The following is a 23,094-nucleotide window of genomic DNA, read 5'->3' as shown; positions in this document are numbered from 1 at the left end:
AGTCTATGTTGTGTAATATCTATTATGTTTGTGTCATGCGTCTAGTGTTGGAGGAGAAGCTGTGACTTGTGTTCTATGTGTTTTGTTGGTCTTTCAAGTTATCGTTTGTGTTTAATTCTAAGAATTATTTTCGGTTTAATGTGTGTTGTGACCTGTGTTCTATGTTCTGTTTTTAAATTATATTCTCTGTCTAATGTGTTCTGTTTTGATTATTCTCAGGCCATGGGTTTGGATTATTCGTACACGCAACCGTCTGAGTCAGAGGATTACGGTTTAGGAGGTTCAGCAGATAGTGGAAACAGCTCTACAGAGATGTATATCCAGCTGGACCAAGCTCAGATCGAAGCCGCACGCCATCAGTACCCTCCGCTGCCTGAAGTGGAGTTTGGCTTCCCCAAGGAGTGCTACTGTGGTGGCGAGCCACTTGTAGCCACTTCTTACACAAGAACTGACCCGGGGAGAAGGTTCTACACCTGCAAGAACAAACAGGACGGAGACTGCCATCTCAACAAGTGGTGGGACGTCGCGGATACAGTGAGATCAAAGCCATTGGTGCACAAGTGACCCTCCTCACTGATAAGGTAGATTCTCTTTCATTCGTCGGTTACGAGGAGACCGAGCTGCGGGAGTTAAAGGAAGTTCAATTTGATATGGAGCAGAAATTGGTTAGGTTGGAGAGCATTGTCTGTGACTTAGGTAGAAAGAAATCTAGATTTGGTAATGGGTTTGAACTAGTTCTAGGTGTTCTGGTTGTTGTGTTAGTGATAATAGCCATCGGAGTAGCTGCTCGTATGTAGGTATATATGTCTTGTGTTTATCGAAAATGTATGATTATCCTTGTGTTTTATTAAATCTTGTTGAACTCGGATTATGTAACCCTATCTATCTATCTGGTGTTGTAATATTATAGTACTTGTAATATGTTAGTACTTTCAAAAATTTGTGTTTATCGAAAATGTATGATTATCGAAAATGTATGATCATGTACCTACTCTCCCAACTACAAAGTAGTTGTAATATTGAGAAAACGTGTTTTTACATATACCTATTCAAATAACTAAAATTAGTTGTAATATGAGAAAACGTGTTTGGTTCACATATTATATAGTGATATCTTGTATATTTCCATTATCTTATCCATTCATCCATGTGCATTTTGATCATATAGACTAGGATTTAGCCATGTTTAGGTTGCATTTTGCATACATAAGTCTTTATCAGGTATTGGAGTACCACATGGAGTTCTCGGAGACATTTGGGTGTGTTTGGAGCTCGAAAGAGGTGTAAAGATGATCATTGGACGAGCAGAGCGTTGGGAGCGACCTATCAGAGCGACCACTCCAGGTCGCTCCCGAAGCTCAGAGCGACTTGGCCAGAGTGACACCCCGAGGTCGCTCGCATTTCTATCGCATGACGACAACACAATGGAGCCAGAGCGACCTCTCGCAGCGACACAGCAAGGTCGCTCCCGAAGCATGGAGCGACTACTCGGAGCGACGAGCGGAGGTCGCTCGCATTTTCATCACTCGGGAACGCGAGAACGAGTCCGGAGCGACCTCTCGCAGCGACACAGCGAGGTCGCTCCCGAAGTGTGGAGCGACTACTCGGAGCGACGAGCGGAGGTCGCTCCGCGTCTTATTTTTGCTCGAACTTATGATTTCTCAAGGGCCTTTTGGTCATTTCATGATGCACGTTTTTATTTTCTAAACCTATGTTTTAATACTCTGTAAGCCACGAGGAGGCAGATCTATCTTTGTTCTGAAGAAAACCACCAAAAACCTTGAAAAAGGGGATCTCTTTGATTCATTGATCACATGTTCTACTGTTGATTTCTATTCTATTATCTGTATTTTCTCTGAATGATTAATCTGAAATCCAACATGGGTTTAAGAGGAATCATGGAGATTAGTGAGTAATCACCTTTTGAATTCATGGGTTAGGGAGATTAAGGGTGATTAGGTTAGTTCTAGGATGTTTTAGTGTAGATCATTCTTGTTCCTTGCTAGTAGAGTATTCCTAATGCATCTTCTGAGTTGGCCACTCAAAAGTTGATCAATAGGCATTTCCCACCCGAAAGGTGTTTGATGAAATGCCTGAGACAACTCTCCTAGGCTTTTAGTATACTTTGCCAAAGACATTTGTTGTTAAAGATGCTAAGATAGCTAATAGACTTGTTAGTAATGATTGCTTTCATATTATTCAACCAAAGACATTTGATGTTTGAGATATGTTAGCAAATGAGCATTCATCTAGACATAGAGCTTGCTTAGAATTGTGTCTAGGCTTAAGGTTGATAGTTTGATTGATCATTTGCCATCCTTAGTTCGATACTTGATCACCCAAGGTCTAATCCCTATGCCCATGAGTTCTCTTTTCCCTTAGTCAAAAAGTATCATTCTGTTATTGCTTTCTAGTTTTAGTCATAGCTTAAAACCCATCTAAATCATTGGTTGCACTTAGATTAAGTGAGTACTTGCATTCTCAGTGCTTTGATATCCCTCAGAACTGGTTCGACAATCACTATACTACAACATTTGTCTTAGGAGCCTTGAAAACTCCTAACATCAAATTGGCGCCGTTGCCAAATTCTGAGTAGATTTGAACATTGAGATTTAGTCACTTACTTGAGACTAAGTCATTTTTATTTTCTTTTGTTACTGATTCTTCTTCTTCACCTACCTTTAACTTTCAGGTGTATGAACTTGAGGAGCAGGGGTCCATCAAACCTAGTTCCAATAGTAGCAGACATCAGAGCTTTCGAGAGGGAGTGTGCTAGAGCTAGAAGAGAAGAAGAACACCAAGCCCACTTGGATATTGATATGGCAGATCCACCGCAAGGGGCAGAACACCAACTGCGGGCAGCTCGACCCATTGGTACTTATGACCGGCCCAACATTCATGGTCATAGACTGGGAATCCGAGCACCGGCTGTGGCAGCCAACAACTTTGAGATCAAATCAGGACTCCTCAACGTGATCGAAAACAACAAGTATCATGGCTTGGCTCTAGAGGACCCATTTGATCACTTGGACAAGTTCGACAGCTACTGTGGGTTGTCAAAAACCAATGGTGTGTCCGAAGATGCCTTAAAGCTCAAGCTATTCCCTTTCTCTTTGGGGGATAAGGCACGTCAGTGGGAGAAGTCTCTACCAAGCGACTCTATCACCACTTGGGATGAGTGCAAGAGAGCATTCTTGGAGAAGTTCTTCTCTACTCAAGAACTGCTAAGCTGAGAAATGAGATTTCCAGTTTCAACAGAAGAACTTGGAAGGATTCAGTGAAGCCTGGGAGAGATTCAAGGGCTACCAAGCTCAATGCCCACACCATGGTTTCTCTAAGGAGAGCTTGCTGAGCACATTCTACCGTGGTGCTCTTCCTAAGTACAGGGCCAGACTGGATACAGCTAGCAATGGGTTCTTCTTGGGGAGAACTGAGGAAGATGCAGAGGAGCTGGTTGACAACATGGTAAAGAGTGATGCAGTCTACAGTGGAGACCACGACAGAAGCAGTCGAACAGATGATAAGCAGACGAGGAAGGAGTTGAAAGCTCTACAGGATAAGATAGACATCCTCCTTGCTGATAAAGCCACACAAGAGCAGCTGCACTTTGTTGGTAACCCAAGCCAAGATACAACACCTGTTGTCCATGAGGTTGAGGGTTTGGAAGGTCAGGAAGAGCTGTGTATCATCAACAACAATGGTAGCTGGTACAAAAAAGAGCCCAACTTTCAGTACAACAACTACCAACAGAAATCCTATCCCAACAACCAACAGAGTGGTTATCCGCCTCGAAACAACCAGCAAGGCAGCTATCAACCTCATCAAAACCCCTCATCTGGTTCCTCTGCTCCTCAAGAGAGCAGCACTGACACCCTGCTGAAACAAATCTTGGAGTCTCAGACTAGAAGTGAGAAGCATGTTGGTTATGAGTTGAAGAACCTTCATTCCAAGATTGATGGGAGCTACAATGAGCTCAACAACAAGTTCTCACATCTTGCTTCTACAGTCAAGAATTTAGAGAATCAGTTTGCTTCCATGAACACTCACCAGACTCGCCAGCAAGGATCTCTACCTGGAAAATCTGACCAAAACCCCAAGGAGGCCAAAGCTATCACCCTTAGGAGTGGTAAGCAGTTACCTCCTACAACCCTCACCAGGGATGCTGAGAAACTAGGTGAGGAGGTGGCCATCAACTTAGATGATGAAGTGGTGATTGTTGATGAGAAAATCAATGATGAAATCTTGGAGAAGATTGTGGAAGCCAAGGGTAAAGGAAAGGTTGGGGAAGCGAAGAAAACAGTGAAAGATGGTGAAGTTCTTGCTCCAGCAAGTGAGAACTCTTTTGTTCCTCCTCCCTATGAACCCAAACTACCATTCCCTGGTAGATTCAAGAGGCAGCTGCTAGAGAAGTACAAGGCTTTGTTTGACAAGCAAATGAGTGAAGCTCAGGTTGCAATGCCCATCATCGATGCTTTCATGTTGATTCCTCAATACAACAAGTTCCTGAAAGATGTTGTAGCTGCAAAGAAGAAGGAAATGGAAAGCATGATGATTCTTACCCATGAGTGCAGTGCCATCATCCAAAGGCTTGATGTTCCAGAGAAGTTAGAGGATCCAGGATGCTTCACACTACCTTGTGCTCTTGGACCTATGGTATTTGAGAAATGTCTCTGCGATTTGGGAGCTAGTGTCAGCGTGATGCCTTTGTCTGTTGCAAAGAAGCTTGGATTCACTCAGTACAAGAAGTGTAGACTCTCTCTGGTGTTAGCTGATCGTTCAGTGAAGTACCCTGTGGGCATCTTAGAGGACCTACCTGTGAAGATTGGAAGGTATGAGATACCTACAGATTTTGTGGTGCTTGAGATGGGTGAGGAGGCTCAGGACCCATTGATTCTTGGAAGGCCATTCTTAGCTACAGCAGGAGCAATTGTTAAGGTGAAAGAGGGCACGATTGATCTCCATTTGGGTAAAGGGCATGTTCTCCACTTTGACATCAAGGAGAAAATGAAGAAACCAACTGTGTTCGGGCAAGCCTTCTACATCGAAGAGATGGGCACTCTTACTGATGAGCACCTTGAAGAGTTACCACCTGAGGACGACGAGGAGGGAGCATCTCCCTCTACTCATTCTCCATAGAAGGTAACCCACTACTTTCCCTTGTATATACCATTTCGTTTTTGCATATTAGTTTTCTCTTTTTGGGTATCTCTCTCTCCTTGACAACACAGAGACTGTGTCATTTAAGTTTGGGGGAGGTACCAAGTATTTGATCACGTTTGCTTTGATGATTTGAGTCTCATGCATTGCATTATACATATATATTTGCATAAAAAAAAAAAATTCATTTAGTTTGCATCATTGGCATTTCTAGGAGAGTCTAGAGCATATAGGTTGCATTTACTTGCATTGGGAGCAATGAGTTGAAATGCCTTGTAAAGAACACTACTTGCACCTGAATAGCTTATGCACCTCTCAAAAACACTTGTATGCTTCGAGCCTTGACGACTCTTCCTGAAACTTGTTGATTGCTGAAACTCAGTCTTTGAAGCCAACTACAACCTTATTTGAACTGAACGAACTTAATGCTTCTTGCTCATGGTCCCTTGCGTACTGAGTCATGGCTATACACACTTGAGTTGTCACATCTTTTATGCCATTCTTTTTGACAAACTCTAGTGGTAGACCACTCCCAAAACCTTTCCTTCCTTTTAAGCTTTCATTGTTTGATGAGTGAGGCCTTCTTCGGAAAGTCTTACATGTGCATAATGTTGAGAGTATCGGGAACGACAATGCTTGATCTTCATTCTTGCTAGATTGGGCACTCTATTGTCTAGCTATAGGTGGGAGGTGAGAGTTGTGATTATGATTTGGGAGCAATGAAAAAGGAAAAGAAATGACTCTTTGTGTTTAAGTGAATTGTCTTATTGGGATAAGTAGAAAAACCTCTAGCTCAAGTTATGAAAAGTCTTGGCCCCCATCTAAAAAAAAAAAAAAAAAAAAAAAAAAAAGAAATAAAATATGAAAAGAAACGAAAAAGAAAGAAAAAGGGGGCTAGCAAAGTTGTTAGGAGCTAAGTAATGTTTTGAGGTTGTGAAAAATCCCTTGTAGATTTCAAAGAGAAGGAGTTAATGTTCTTAGGATCTTTTGGTGAGAGATGTGAGTTGGGTTTGGCATTTGAGAATGATTGTGTAATTGTATGTTTGGGAAAAGGGTAGAACAATGGAGATTGAGCATTGTATGCATGAGTTGATCCCTTTCTTAGATATATTATGTGCAATGTCAAGGCTACTTGTTTCGAGAGTAAACCACCTTAAAGATTTTATGTTTCGAACCTCTTGAATCACTTGAATAAAAGTCTTCCCTCACCCAACCAAATGACTTGGACCAACTTACCATTTGCAAGAATTCACCTGATGTTTTGTGCTTAATGAATGTGAGAGTTGGTTGATTTGAATGTGTGGATGCATGATGATGAGTGTAGGGATGAAAAGAGTTCAGATAGACCTAGAGAAGCTAGAGTGTAATAAGAGAGTGTGCTCGTGCTGGATTAGATGTTGAATCGAGTACTAGTTGTGTTTCTTTTGGCTATGAGCTCCCACCTTCAAACCTCTCTCCCTATGAGTTCTAGAAAGTTCACTTGTGGACAAGTAAAAGAACAAGTTTGGGGGAGTTGATATCTTGTATATTTCCATTATTTTATCCATTCATCCATGTGCATTTTGATCATATAGACTAGGATTTAGCCATGTTTAGGTTGCATTTTGCATACATAAGTCTTTATCAGGTATTGGAGTACCACATGGAGTTCTCGGAGACATTTGGGTGTGTTTGGAGCTCGAAAGAGGTGTAAAGATGATCATTGGACGAGCAGAGCGTTGGGAGCGACCTATCAGAGCGACCACTCCAGGTCGCTCCCGAAGCCCAGAGCGACTTGGCCAGAGTGACACCCCGAGGTCGCTCGCATTTCTATCGCATGACGACAACACAATGGAGCCAGAGCGACCTCTCGCAGCGACACAGCGAGGTCGCTCCCGAAGCATGGAGCGACTACTCGGAGCGACGAGCGGAGGTCGCTCGCATTTTCATCACTCGGGAACGCGAGAACGAGTCCGGAGCGACCTCTCGCAGCGACACAGCGAGGTCGCTCCCGAAGTGTGGAGCGACTACTCGGAGCGACGAGCGGAGGTTGCTCCGCGTCTTATTTCTGCTCGAACTTATGATTTCTCAAGGGCCTTTTGGTCATTTCATGATGCACGTTTTTATTTTCTAAACCTATGTTTTAATACTCTGTAAGCCACCAGGAGGCAGATCTATCTTTGTTCTGAAGAAAACCACCAAAAACCTTGAAAAAGGGGATCTCTTTGATTCATTGATCACATGTTCTACTGTTGATTTCTATTCTATTATCTGTATTTTCTCTGAATGATTAATCTGAAATCCAACATGGGTTTAAGAGGAATCATGGAGATTAGTGAGTAATCACCTTTTGAATTCATGGGTTAGGGAGATTAAGGGTGATTAGGTTAGTTCTAGGATGTTTTAGTGTAGATCATTCTTGTTCCTTGCTAGTAGAGTATTCCTAATGCATCTTCTGAGTTGGCCACTCAAAAGTTGATCAATAGGCATTTCCCACCCGAAAGGTGTTTGATGAAATGCCTGAGACAACTCTCCTAGGCTTTTAGTATACTTTGCCAAAGACATTTGTTGTTAAAGATGCTAAGATAGCTAATAGACTTTTTCGTAATGATTGCTTTCATATTATTCAACCAAAGACATTTGATGTTTGAGATATGTTAGCAAATGAGCATTCATCTAGACATAGAGCTTGCTTAGAATTGTGTCTAGGCTTAAGGTTGATAGTTTGATTGATCATTTGCCATCCTTAGTTCGATACTTGATCACCCAAGGTCTAATCCCTATACCCATGAGTTCTCTTTTCCCTTAGTCAAGAAGTATCATTCTGTTATTGCTTTCTAGTTTTAGTCATAGCTTAAAACCCATCTAAATCATTGGTTGCACTTAGATTAAGTGAGTACTTGCATTCTCAGTGCTTTGATATCCCTCAGAACTGGTTCGACAATCACTATACTACAACATTTGTCTTAGGAGCCTTGAAAACTCGTAACATCATATAGCTATAAATATAACATGTCTTTCAATTACAGAGTCATAACACTTCTAAAACAATCACAACCACTTCTCAATAATTTATAATGGCTTCTTCATCCCATTATCATTATCATAAAGATGATGATGATGAGATCGATCTTGATACTCCTTATGAAGAATTTTATAACAATTGTGCTCTCGTACTGATGTTAGGAGTTTTCAAGGCTCCTAAGACAAATGCTGTAGTATAAATGATTGTCGAACCAGTTCTGAGAGATATCAAAGCACCGAGAATGCAAGTATCACTTAATCTAAGTGCAACCAATGATTTAGATGGGTTTTTAAACTATGACTAATTAAAAGAAATAACTAAATGATACTTTCTTAACTATTGGAAAAGAGAACTCATGGATATAGGGATTAGACCTCGGGTGATCAAGTTTCGAACTAAAGATGGCAAACGATCAATCAATCTATTAACCTTAAGCTTGGACACAATCCTAAACAAACTCTATGTCTAGATGAATGTTCATTTACTTAACACAATTCAAACATCAAATGTCTTTGGTTGAATAATATGAAAGCAATCATAACTAGCAAGTCCAATGGCTATCTTAGCACCTCTAACAACAAATGTCTTTGGCAAAGTATGCTAAAAGCTAAGAAGAGTTGTCTCGGGCATTTCCTCGAACACCTTTCGGGGGGGGCAAATGCCTAAGGTTCAACTACTCAGTGGCCAACTCAGAAGATGCTTTATGCTCACTCTACTAGCAAGGAAATATGAATGATCTACACTAAAACATCCTAGTTCTAACCTAATCACCTTCAATCTCCCTAACCCATGAATTCAAAAGGTGATTACTCACTAATCTCCATGATTCCTCTTAAACCCATGTTGGATTTCAGATTAATCATGTAGAGAAACACATGAAATAGATAAGAACACAGAATTCTCAATAATAAACTGATCAATTGATTCAAAGAGATGACTTTCCAAAGGTTTTTGGTGGTTTTTCTAAGAACAAAGATGATCCCCCTCTTGGTGGCTCCTAGAGTATTAAAACATAGGTTTAGAAAATAAAAACGTGCATAATGAAATGACCAAAAGGCCCTTGAGAAATCACAAGTTCGAGTAGAAATAAAACGCGCAGCGACCTCAGCCCGTCGCTCCGACAAGTCGCTCTAGGCTTCGGGAGCGACCTCGCTGTGTCGCTGCGAGAGGTCGCTCCGGGTTCGTTCTAGCGTCTCCGGGTGATGAAACCGCGAGCGACTTCTCCCTGTCGCTCCCATAACGTCGCTCCCAGCTGGAGCGACCTCGCTGTGTCGCTCCGAGAGGTCGCTCCGGGCTCGTTCTCGCGTCTCCGAGTGATGAAACCGCGAGCGACTTCTCCCTGTCGCTCTGGTTAGGTCGCTCCAGTAGGGTGATCAGAGCGACTTGGTGGTGTCGCTCCAGACTAGTCGATCCCATGCCTTGCTCGCCCAATGACCACTCTAAACACTCATTTTTGAGCTCCAAATGCCTCCAAGTGTCTACAAGAACTCCATGTGGTACTCCAATACCTGATAAGGACTCATGTATGCAAAATGCAACCTAAACATGGCTAAATCCTAATCTATATGATCAAAATGCACATGGATGAATGGATAAAACAATAGAAATATGCAAGATATCACGTACAAGAACCTGAAGATAGACAACGCCGTAATGTTCATGAGAGACACCGGAAAGAAGGCCACACCTTGCTTTGGAATGATTATTTTGCCGACAATCCAACTTACTCTCCCGCTCTTTTCTGCCGACGGTTTCGAATGAACAAAAGTTTGTTCCTGCGTATTGTGAATCGTTTCTCCACAGAGATTCCGTATTTTCGACTATCAGAAGATTGTACCGGACGGACAAGTCTAACACCTCTACAAAAATGTATTGCAGCAATTTGACAATTGGCATACGGTGCTGCGGCGGACTCGGTGGACGAATATATCCGTCTAGGCGAATCAACAGCTCGAAAATGTTTGCACAAATTTACCGCCGGAATAATAACCTTGTTTGGCGAAGAATATCTACGACGTCCAACACAGGAGGATCTGCAAAGACTACTACATATCGGAGAACAACGTGGATTTCCGGGGATGCTTGGAAGCATCGACTGTATGCATTGGGAGTGGAAGAATTGCCCCACGGCTTGGAAAGGAATGTACTCACGAGGAACCGGAAAACCGACAATTGTGTTGGAGGCGGTAGCTACGTATGACCTCTGGATATGACACGCATTTTTTGGAGCACCAGGTACTATGAACGATCTAAATATTCTTGATCGATCACCTGTTTTTGACGACATTATTAATGGCATCGCGCCACAAGTAAACTTCTATGTTAATGATAATCAGTACCATTTCGGATATTATCTCACTGATGGTATTTATCCGAAATGGGCGGCTTTTATTCAATCTATCCGACTACCACAAAATCAGAAGCATTCATTATTTGTTCAAACCCAAGAATCAGTTCGAAAAGATGACGAGCGTGCCTTCGGAGTCCTTCAAGCTAGATTTGCCGTTGTCAAAAATCCATCAAAGTTATGGGATAAAGAGAAAATAGGGAATGTTATGAGAGAATATATCATACTCCATAATATGATTGTCGAAGATGAACGGACATCATTCACTCAGTATAACAAATTTGAGTTTCAACCAAGAGAAGTTCCGGATACATTTACCGTCAACATGCCTTCGAATATCAGTGAAAATGTCGGCACTAGAATGGATCGTCGAACGAGGCTTGGGAATAGACAAATCCATGAAAACTTAAAAGACGATTTGATTGAAACTATATGGGCTAAATTTGGACATCTTCCGAATAATATGTAATTTTAAGTTTCTATGAATAAATTGTGTGTGTTTTAATTTCTCAACTTTGTATTTTTTTCCACTAATAAAATGTTTGTAATTTTAAAAACTAGTTAAAAAAAAATTTTAAAACCTAAGGACTTATCAAAAGTCCCACCCATAATCAACATTTTAACCAAAGTCCTAAACTACATAAACTAATTAAATACTCTAAGGACCATTCTAAAGTCCTATTGATGCACTTGCTCTAAAAAGCGCAAACTTGTTGAAACGGCCCAAAACTAATTACTACACCAAAACCCTAATAAACATACTTGGTTCATTCATTTAGGGTGTTTTTCAAAACCAACTCACAATTTCTAGTCAAACCTAAAACCAACCTCTTTTTTTTTTGTCATTACTATTCATCAATAAAATTTTCATACTATCCCTATGTTTTTGAATTATTCACAAAATTGTCATTTTTATTTAATTTTTTATTAATTTCGAAATTAACAAAAAACCAAATACACCCTAACCATCTCTTCTGATTTACAAAAATGGCATCATCATCATTTTTTCCAACCACCATGAACCACCATTTTTGAGTTCTAAAACTCAAGAACTCAATTTTCAACCACTTTTTTCTCATTCTAACCCAAAAAACTTTATTTCCTCTCATCTCCTCTACATTTCCATCTAAAAAACTCTCATAACTTTCATTTTCATAATCACAAACTTCATATTTTCGAGTTTCTTCATTAGTGAATAGTCAAAGATGTTTCTTTTTGCTCATATTTGGAGTTTGGACGGTTGGAAATGTTGGAAACGAGCTTTACACAGGAAAAAAGTAACTATTTACATGGTTTTCGTTCTTTTTCAGATCTGTGTCGCAAAGGTAGACTGTTTTGTATGTCTACGCCTCCGTGGAGACTTACGATGCAGTCTATTTGTCAACGCACGGGTTAGTTTTGCAATTGACTAAACAATTTTTTTTTCTAACACAGACTTCCCCAGTAGTCTCCGTCTTTACCTTTGACTACAAAAATAAAACTTTCGGTAGACTTATTAAGACGTCTACCTAAAATAGGTTAGTTTTTATTTGACCGAGCTTTTGACTTTTCAAAATAGACTTCAACGGAAGTCTACAAAATGTAGACTGCCAACAAAGTCTATAAAAGGTCAGTTCTGCATTTGACCAAAACTTTGACTTCGTTGAATAGGTTAGTTTTGTATTTGACCAAAAAGTTTAAAAAGCAATCAAAAATTTATTAAATTGTAGACTTCATATGCAGTCTTCTTATCTTAAAAAAAAATGTAGACTGCATATAAAGTCTACTTTTTTTATTTTGGTCAAATGCAAAACCAACCCGTCGGATTTGAGAGTAGACTTCACAAGAAGTCTACACACCCGCAGACGTTCATTTCAATCTACTGATTGGAAGTCAAACTTGGTCAATTGCAAAACTAACCTCTTTCAAAAAAATTCAAACATGTAGACTGCATATGAAGTTTGGTTCTGAAAGTCAAATCTTGGATGAATTCTGGTCAATTGCAAAAACTAACCTTTTTAAATTGTAGACTGAAATGAAAATCTACATGTACAAAATCACAGCTTTTTTCAACTATAGAAAGCAACCCTAAAATGGTCAATTGCAAAAACCAACCCAACTAGTAGACCTATTTGACAGTCTACGTCTGTAAACTGAAACGAACGTCTAGATCTTCAGAGACAGAATATTAAGTCTGCATAGAAAAATCTATAAAAATGTGAATTTGTGTATTATTCATTAAGTTTTTTTAGTTTTTTTTTTGTTTGACAGTGTGTGTTAGTTAATCCTAATGGGTTTGAGTGATTTTGAAAAGAAAATGTTTTATAATTATGAAAGTGTAATTCATTTGATTTGACAATATTGTTAGCTAATAATTGTAGACGTATTTGTAAGTCTTCGTTTATAGTTTTATGAAACATGAAATATTTCTTTGCTGATTATGTAAACCTGTATTTTTTTTACAGGAAATGGCTCAGATACCTGTTGTATACGGAGAATGGGTGGTGAAAGGCTCTTTGCGGGAGTTTGTGGTCAATAATCGGAAATGAAGGAGAATGTTTCTTATGTCGGGTGGTTTTACACGTGGTGAACTTCTTGAAATGGCACTAGAAGATTATGGTCTGGACAAGAAAATCGAGAAGGTGGTGCTAACATATTCCTTACCAGACGTCATTTTACAACAAATGGCTCCGGATACTCCTCCTATGCATGTCAGGAATGATAGACAAGTGCGGAACTTGATCGAGTTAGCTAAGACACACTTTGTACGCCTTTGTGTATCAAGTCAGAGCCAACTAGAAATTTTTGGTGTTAGATAATAAGTGTAGACGTCTTTGTAAATCTACAAAGGTAGACTGCAGTTGAAGTCTACGTCGTAAATTCTATTAAAAGTGCAATTGTGTATTATTCATCATATTTTTTCATGATTTAATTATTTTACAGTGTATGTTAGTAATTTAATGGTCTTGGGTGAATTTCAAAAGTTAATGTGTTATAATTATACACTTGGAACTTATTGCAAAAAAAAATTGATTAGTTTTACTCTTGAAACTTTTTGAGAATTTTGTATAGATTTTCTTCTTCTCACATGTGTGTTAGTTATTATTTTAGCCTATGGTGGTTTTACTTGTTTGGTTGATTAGATCTTGTGAAAAAATTGATATTTAACAAAAAAATAATAATATTATACAAGTGAAACACAACTAAAAATGAATACAATCTTTATAGATTATGCATTAAACAATTATTTAAAAATTAATATTTTATTATGAGAAATTATTACAGAGCAATATATTAAAAAGTATTCTTAAGTATGTTTGATTTTTCATAATCTTGATGTCTCAAATAAAGTCTTGAAAAAAATACCTGCAAAATAAGATAGAGTTATGAGAAAAACATAAGATAAAAAAATAAATCATATTTTAGTAGACTTTTTATTAAGTCTACGTAAAGTTATTGTTTAGTAGACTTTAGTTGAAGTCTACACTGACGTAAAGTTTTCATATCTAAAAGTGTACATTTAGAAAATTTGAAAATATTCTGTACTGGAAGATATTTCAAAAATAGTTTTTTTGTCATCCTTGTAACAAAGCAAAAACATAAAGTATGAATCTTTAAATTTAGTTCATTATAAACACAAAATATCTTATAATGAATATATGTAAAGCTTACATTTTTGGGAAGATGATTTTAAAACTTTGGGAGAGAATACCTGCAAAAAAAAATTAAAAATTAAAATCATATTTTGAGTAAGCTTATAATTAAATATGCTTAAAATTCAAGGTTTGTAGACTTTTTTTCAAGTCAACCAGCCCTAACTTTTGAAGTCTACTCTATCAAAAAAAAATTAGATATGAAATAAGTTAAATTCTAAAAAAATTTTAAAAATATAATTTAATAGATAAAATAGTAATAATTAAAGACATAGAATTTGAATATGTAACTTTATTTTAATATAAATACGAGAACACATATTTAAAATCCATAGATGTAAACCTTACATTTTTGGGAGGAGAAGAAAACAACTATGGAAAAAAATAACTGCAAAACAAGATAAAATTATTAAAAAACATTGAAAAAATTAAAGTCATATTTTTGTATGCTTCCAATGAAGTATGCTTAAACTTTGTGGTTTAGTAAAATTCATATGAAGTCTACTAGCGTTAGTAAACTTCTTTGGAAGTCTACACTGTCTGATAATTTTCAGATCTGGAAAAATCTGTACATTTTGAAATTTGAAAATAATTTTAAATCTGAAAATACTTTTCAAAATAGAATTTATAAGTTAAACTAGTAGCAAATTAATGCACAGAGCTTGATGTATAAATTTATTTGAATATAAACATATAAATATATATTTAAAATCTATTAATCTAAAACTTACATTTTTAGAGGAGAAATGAAATCCATGAGTGATAATACCTACAAAAAAGATAATATTGTTAGAAATAAATAACATAAAAATACACATTTAAAATCTATAGATCTAAAACTTACATTTTTTAAAGGAGAAGATGAAAACCATGAATCATAATATCTAAAATGACAAGATAACATTGTGAGAAAGACTTGAGAAAATTTTTGAGAGAAAGAAGAGAAATGAGAGAGTTTTTGAAAGAATTGAGAGAATTTTAGGGAGAAGGAAGAGAGTTTTAGAGAGAAGGGTGAGAGTTTTAAAAACTTGTGCAGCCACTTTAGAGAGAGACTGTATTAATTTTGTTTATATAGGGAGACAAAAATGTAACTAGGTTAAAATTTACGATGCTGTAGACTTCTTTTGAAGTCTAATAAAATTAAAATTTTGGAGTAGATTTTACTATAACATAGTAGACCTTTTTAGAAGTCTACTATAATAATTTCGTTATTCTTGCTTATTCTTTATTATTTTAATAATTTTAATATATGATTTACTAAATTTATTTCTTTATTTTTTAATAGTTATAGTTTATGATTTCGTTTTTATTTTATTTTTAAGGAACATAACTTAGTTTAAATATAATGATTTTTTGTAAAAAAAAAATTGAAAAATATAGACTAAAAAGACGTCTTCAAATAAATAGACTTTATTGTAAGTCTACGATATCCTAAACCACAAATTTGAAACCCTAAATGTTTTGCTTGATAATCAAAAAGTCTCAATTATACAAAATATAAACTACTAAACATTAATATGCAGATTTAAGTTAATAAAACAAAATGAAAACAAAATCTAAAATCTAACCCTATGAAATCAACCACTAAAAGACATAACATGTTAGAACCTTTTGTTTCTAAACTATGAACATTGTCTAACACATGATAACCAAATTAGTATATATTCTTCAAAATTGTTCAATTATATGAAATTTTAATTTATTTACTTCATGTTATCAATTATATTGATGATTAGTTAAAAATATCACAATAATTATTTTTATACATTTTTAAAATTAAATTATTATATCAAATTAGAGTGTAGACTTCAAAATAAGTCTATAAGGTAGACTTCGTATGAAGTCTATATATATGTAGACTTCTTTTATTACGTGTAGACTTCCGAAGGATAAAAACGTAAAATATATTTCTGTTTTTTTGTTTGGTCATAAGGATTAAATAGTACTTTCACTATCCTTTTAGATTGGCTTTGCATTTGACTGAAAGTGGGGTACACTTATAAGTTTGACTTGAATATGCAGGTTGTTTTTAGCAAATGTCTCATTTATTTCCCACCTTTTTGCTGTGCCCTTTATTATTCTACTGAGGAGCACCAATCAAACCTTACCCGCAGAAGTAATGTCGACGAGATTCTTATCGTCGAGTCCTGCGAGCCACACAATTTTATCTACTATCTTCGTGCCCAATCATTCTTCACACCAAATAATATAGCTCTGTATTTATTACGTTTCTCTTAAAAATTGAGAGACATAGCTAAAAACACACACACGTTGAAGACCAAATGTAGCTAAACACAAATTAATTACTAGCCTAACCAGCACATCAATATAACTTATTCGCCCCATGATCGATACAAATTTTTGTTTTCCCTTTCTTAGTTTTCTTTTTAAGATACTACTTACTAAACCTAAAATACATCATTTGATAACTAACCTCCTTTGATTACCCCCATTATCATGGAAATGCATGTATACACACACCATTCGGTTACGGGATAAAAAATATGATATAGCTGGTAGAGTTCACCATTGTCACAATTACACTACGACTAACGATATATAAGACAATATACTAAACCCTCTTATTTGAAAATCACTTACAAAAATTAAACCTCTTTGCTTTTGTATTGATGACATATAGCAGTATAAGTTTATGCAGTTTGATTTATTTTTGTTCTCACGAATGACTTTGTTTTTATACATTTTTCATGGTTACAAAAATATATTCAACGAAAAATCATGGTGAAAGTAAGTGACAGGCCGTGATATCTAACCCCATAGCTATTATAAAGATGACTAAGTTAAATTTAGAAATTTAGAAATTAAATACTCTGACTGTAACAATAATAAATTTAAGAAAAGTGGTCCAGCAAAGAAGGACAACAAGCAATTTGCTCAATGCCACGCCAAAATCCAATAATTCAAGGATAATTATGGTGGTATAGTGGTTTGTCGCTGATTTATTCAAATTCGTCCTTTTCTTTTCCGGAAACTCTTGCTGTTCATATCACATTTGTAATTAGATCTCTCTTGTTGTACTGGTAATTTTCACCGGGCTCTAATGTCTTTTTACCCGTATATTTGTCGAACATGACCTCATACATGAACTTGTGGCCGCAAATATTATTAGTCATGTTCTTTTGATAAACGCAGTATCTAGCGTCAGCGTCACCAAATATTCGCATCAACTACTTTGCGAAAGAAACGCGGACAGAGATGACGAGAAAAAAATGTCGCCGTAACAGCAAAAAGAGTCGCCGCGTTCTTGTTTAATTGACGCTAGAATTTCAAGCGGTCAAATATCATCGGAAATCTGACGCCGCGTCTCGTTTAATTAACACTGGATTCAGTGGTTCTTTGCCATCATGCTTTTAAAGCAACAAAATTACAGGATTTATTGGAGACGTTGACGCTAGACGCAGCGTCTATCAAAAGAACAGGGTTATTATATACTGTAAGCTTCTGTGAATTATGTTTTGGATTGGAACAAGCTATGCAGGTATCCGATTGTTTTAGGAATATATATTTTTAATCTGAATCAGGTTATTTGTATTTTGTCAGATATCCAGTAAGATTTAAAATCTAATAGCTACTAATACGGTGTGATATATATCCATTTCAGTGTTTTTTTTTGCTTAACAACATTTCTGTTGTAATGTACTCTTTAATTTATTAATATTTTTCTTCTCGTTGGTTTTCTATTCCTACTTAATAGAGTTTCTTACTAATTAATTAAAGAGACGTGTTTCTTCTTTCTTATGTCTTCTCTTTTTTTTTTTTAAATTCAGACAAAAATAATAAATGAGTTTCTATTCCTTTTAAATAGGAGGAGAGTGAGAGCGCTGTTTGTGCTCATACCAAAAACTGAACTACAGATATGTCTTTTGGCTCCCGGAAAGAAGATAATTGAAAGAAAAACAAGTAAGTTTACCATTTCATAAGTTAGTGAGTCCCAGTTTCTTTTTAGTATTATTCATGATCTTTATAATACTTTATAATAGACTAAAATATCAATCTTGTGACCTCTTTATAGAAAACTAGTATGTTTCTCCCGTGCTAAGCACGGTTATTCTTTCATTGTTTTAAATAAATTTGAAAATTTATTTTTGTTCTTCATAAATAACAAAAACTTATTTTTAGTTCAACTTAAAAGTGTTGTGACCAGAAAATATATTTACTTTACATAAATAGAAATCTGAATAATTATAAAAAAAGTAATTGATTATACATGACATTTTACTATATTTATTAGTGAAATATAATAAAATAAATATTGCATAATTTAGATATTATACTTGTTTGACCAAAATTTGAGATAGTATGCTAATAATTTTTATATGTGAATATATTTACTTGTCGACAAAAAAGTAAACATATTTAGCTGATTACTTATTTTATTTTACCAAATTCAAAATGGCCTCAGGCCTGTCCAGACATGCTTATATATGTTACGCCTATGATATTTATTACATAAAATACTGTTCAAAGGTTTTGCAAATTTGATATTTAAGAAATTTTCAAGCATAAAATGTTTTTTAAGATTTATTGATGTTTAAAGAGGGGAAAATAATTTATTGGCAAAGTTTTTTTTAATGCTCCTTTGAATGGTTAAAAGGTTTTGCATCTGACATATTTATCAAAACGTGAGTGGTATGTGGGTTGAGAGTGTCCCTTCTCTTCCATTCTTCTTTAGTTGTGTCGAGTTTAATCTAGAATATCTCGTTTTGTTTCTTCAATCTAAGCAAAGAATCTACTTGTAATTAAGTTTGATTTTTCTGACAATCATACCTCTTCATTTCACTTTAAATAGTCTGCTTATTGACCTTCGTTTTTAGTCGAGAGCTTTGGTCAGAGGAAGAAAGTCATGGCCGTGTGAAGATGTGGTAACATCGGTTCTTCTGCAAAACAAAACAAAAAAGATTCAAAACTGCACAACATCAAATAATTAAATGCTGAGACATAACTTTAATGCTAAATCATTTGCTAAATAACTGTAATACGAACTCGTATGCACCACCTACCAATGTATAGAATTTCTGTAAGCCATCTGTAAGGTTTGCTTTATCTTTTGCAGAATTATTTTGTACACAATTTTGATCGCTTCCCTAACTTCAAAAACCATTAGAATGAAGGATAGTCTTTATCAAGAGAAGAAAAAAAAAAGATATGGTGTCGTCGCTTCCAAATCAAAAGAATTAGGAGAGATGAAAACATTTCCGTTACTTCGTGGAAGAAGTAAACAACTTGAAATAATTTTATAAGTAATTTTTTGTGGAAGTTATTCATTTAAAATTGATGTAATGGAGGAGGTGGTGGCGATCATGGCTACGCATGTACGTAACGGTTGAGGCTGGTAGAATAAGTTTGCTTTTTCTTTTCTGAAGTGAGGGAAGAAATATAGTGTTTGTTTCGATTATTTTTTCTTTTCAGTATTTTTTTTTGAAAAACGAAGAATTATCTAGGTGGTGAAATATGATTGGTCGAGTGACTTGTGATTCAGTATATAAGGGATCATATGGAGATTAACTTTTTGCAAATTTAAATAGATTTTTAATCAATTATTTTATATTTTCTGCAGAGAAGAATGAATCCAGATATCGGATTCATCGTGTTATATATATCTTCGTTTATATTAAATGTACTTCTGATTTTCTCAGGGTTTCCACTTGTACAGAGATACTTCACTGTTAGCTTCATCTCCAAGAATACGCCATTAAGTTCCCCTGTGACGATGCCACGTGTTTCTGCTGAATCCCAAGAAATATCATTCGACGGCGGCAGCGAACCGACGCTCGGAGAGCTCCTGAAAGATTTCGACGGAGGTGACCGGAAGAAAAACTCCGGCGAAGATGCTTCGACTCATCACATACTTGATCTCACATCCCCTGAAATAAGACCCGTACCGTTTCTCTTGTCCTTCAACAACCTCAGCTACGACATCGTACATCGCCGGCGGTTTGACTTCTCTCGAGGAAAGCCAGCTTCAGTGAAAACTCTACTCAACGATGTTTCCGGCGAGGCTTGCGACGGAGACATCCTAGCCGTTCTCGGAGCAAGCGGAGCGGGAAAGTCCACGTTGATCGACGCGCTAGCGGGACGCGTGAGTAGCCTGAGAGGCACGGTAACTCTAAACGGAGAGAAGATCTTGCAAACTCGTTTGCTGAAAGTGATATCAGCTTACGTCATGCAAGACGATCTTTTGTTCCCGATGCTCACCGTCAAAGAAACTCTAATGTTCGCTTCAGAGTTTCGTCTCCCGAGAAGCTTGTCCAAGTCCAAGAAAATGGAGCGTGTTCAAACCCTAATAGACCAGTTAGGGCTCAGAAACGCGGCGGATACCATAATAGGAGACGAGGGACACCGTGGAGTCTCTGGTGGAGAGCGGAGGCGCGTGTCGATAGGAATCGATATCATCCACGATCCTATCCTCTTGTTCCTTGATGAACCTACGTCCGGGTTGGATTCAACCAACGCGTTTATGGTGGTTCAGGTAAGGCAGCCGGATAAAACATTCCTCTTATTATCTTCAAAATTTTTATATAGTTTACCATATGTTTTAAAATAAAATTACTTACCTAAATGGCTAAATCTCAGATCCGGTTCGGTTTTCAGGTTCTTAAACGTATAGCTAGGAGTGGTAGTATCGTAATTATGACAATACACCAACCTAGCGCTCGAGTTCTTGACTTGCTTGATCGTCTTATCATCTTATCTCGCGGCAAGAATGTTTTCAGCGGTTCTCCGACAAGTCTTCCTCAGTTCTTGTCTGATTTCGGACATCCTATCCCGGAGAAAGAGAACATAACCGAGTTCGCACTTGACCTAGTTCGTCAGCTTGAAGGATCTAGTGAAGGAACCAGAGAGTTGGTTAAATTCAACGAAAAGTGGCAACAAAACCAATCTGCTCGAGCCACGCCAATGACCACACCTTACCAAGCCTTGTCTCTAAAAGAATCCATTACCGCAAGTGTTTCTAGAGGCAAACTAGTCTCCGGTTCAACCAGTTCCAATCCCATTTCCATGGACTCGGTATCTTCATACGCAAACCCACCCTTGGTCGAGACCTTCATCTTAGCCAAACGGTACATGAAAAACTGGATCCGGACACCCGAGCTCTTAGGGACAAGGATCGCCACTGTCATGGTCACTGGTCTTCTCTTAGCTACTATATACTGGAGGCTTGACAACACTCCACGAGGTGCACAAGAGCGGATGGCTTTCTTTGCATTTGGCATGTCCACGATGTTCTACGTCTGTGCAGACAACGTTCCAGTTTTTCTCCAAGAACGGTTCATTTTCTTGAGAGAGACAACGCGCAACGCATACAGAACATCTTCGTACGTAATCTCTCACTCTCTTGTCTCTCTGCCTCAGCTACTTGCTCTCTCAATTGCATTTGCTGCGACCACGTTCTGGACTGTTGGTTTAAGCGGTGGACTAGAGAGCTTCCTTTATTACTGCCTCATAATCTACGCAGGCTTTTGGTCTGGATCCTCTTTTGTCACCTTCGTATCCGGTTTGGTTCCGAATGTCATGATAAGTTTCATGATCACTATTGCCTATCTTTCCTACTGTCTACTCTTGGGTGGATTCTACATTAACCGGGATCGGATACCGGTTTACTGGATATGGTTTCATTACATTTCATTGTTGAAGTATCCCTACGAAGCTGTCTTAATCAACGAGTTTGATGACCCATCTCGCTGTTTTGTTAGAGGAGTCCAAGTGTTTGATGGTACGCTTTTGGCGAAAGTGCCTGATGCGATGAAGGTTAAGCTCCTCGATACACTGAGTAGCTCTTTAGGAACAACGATAACGGAGTCCACATGCTTGAGAACAGGGCCTGACTTACTTATGCAGCAAGGTATTTCTCAGTTGAGCAAATGGGATTGTTTGTGGATTACGTTAGCTTGGGGTCTCTTCTTTAGGATCTTGTTTTACTTCTCCTTGCTGTTTGGAAGCAAGAATAAAAGGACGTGAAGACTGTCCACAACACACAGAGCATATATACTTCCGTTGGCGATCAGTGCATCTACCTATTTTTAATATACACATTTAAGTGAAGCTTGAAGCTTCCAAGTCTTCTTGTTGTTGTAGTTTTTGTAATCAAGTTGTAACTTTAGTAACTGTTTCATATGTTTGTATCCTTTTCTTAATATTGTCAAACATACATTTCTCTTTTAGTATTTCAGGTATCATAATTACTGGATAGTAAAACAAACATTTTTTTACCAAGTTTTTGAAGAAAAAAAAATTCAGGTTTTCAACACACAATTCAATTCTCAAATTTAGTTGGCATCATATAGTGTCTCATAATTATTATGGATTTTAGTCTCCAATTTTCTAGCGTTTTTAATTTGGTAAAAATGGATTGAAAATGCATCTAAATTCAAAACTAAATATATAATACGATTTTATGTTGAAATGGCCCTTGAATATATTATTTGTTCATATTCAAACTTAAATGTATATACATACGTTCACATCCAAAAATTCGTAACATAAATGCCGTTTGGTGGCGAATAAATTACAAAAGTTTGGTTGTCGGATAAGAAATATCAACCCATACTGGACTGCAATTTTATCTGGATATGCGATTAACAAGTGGCATTGTACGTCTGAATGTATTAAAGTTCAAGGGACCCAAATTCATAAATTGTGTAAAATAAAAGTGGAATTTATATATTTAATGCATAGATTTTTGAAGACAGAAATTTTTTAAAGCATTTCAGAACACAATTAAATTCGAACCATTTAAATATACATATCAAATATAAGCATCTAAATACACAATTAAGTTATAACGTGGGAAATAAAAATTTCAACTAAAACTGAACTACTTAAACTCACGTTTAAAGCATCTATATACGAAATTAAGTTGTTACTACTTTATGAACGTGGGGAAAAAATGTCCACACATTTTTTTGTTGTAAACATTTCCAGACATCAATTAT

General features: G+C 36.8%; 1 protein-coding gene, 1 non-coding gene and 1 pseudogene across 4 annotated transcripts; 2 read left to right on the top strand and 1 right to left on the bottom strand.

The window, feature by feature from the left end:
• Positions 1 to 75: 75 nt before the first annotated feature.
• On the top strand, positions 76 to 1,065 carry LOC106433999 (annotated as a pseudogene).
• A 2,161-nt stretch (positions 1,066 to 3,226) lies between these two features.
• LOC125592109 lies at positions 3,227 to 3,332 on the bottom strand. Its single transcript, XR_007327959.1, has one exon. It is a non-coding gene; the product is annotated as a small nucleolar RNA R71 (small nucleolar RNA).
• Positions 3,333 to 17,870: 14,538 nt separating this feature from the next.
• Positions 17,871 to 22,326, top strand: LOC106434006 (ABC transporter G family member 18). Of its 3 annotated transcripts, none has more exons than XM_013874842.3 (3): positions 17,871 to 18,061; positions 19,798 to 20,630; positions 20,753 to 22,326. In XM_013874842.3, exons 2-3 carry the CDS (start codon positions 19,872 to 19,874, stop codon positions 22,118 to 22,120), a joined length of 2,127 nt encoding a protein of 708 aa, XP_013730296.1. In that variant the 5' UTR covers positions 17,871 to 18,061; positions 19,798 to 19,871; the 3' UTR covers positions 22,121 to 22,326. The 3 variants fall into 3 exon arrangements, with proteins under 3 accessions (XP_013730296.1, XP_013730297.1, XP_048620607.1); XM_013874843.3 differs by having other exon boundaries at positions 17,915 to 18,061; positions 19,815 to 20,630; XM_048764650.1 differs by lacking the exon at positions 17,871 to 18,061 and adding an exon at positions 19,004 to 19,023.
• The last annotated feature ends 768 nt before the right edge of the window (positions 22,327 to 23,094 follow it).

This window comes from Brassica napus, chromosome C8 (assembly GCF_020379485.1).
Source record: "Brassica napus cultivar Da-Ae chromosome C8, Da-Ae, whole genome shotgun sequence".
NCBI classification, from domain to species: domain Eukaryota; kingdom Viridiplantae; phylum Streptophyta; class Magnoliopsida; order Brassicales; family Brassicaceae; genus Brassica; species Brassica napus.
Note: the sequence above shows the minus strand (reverse complement) of the source record. Positions and strands in the feature narration are given on the sequence as shown.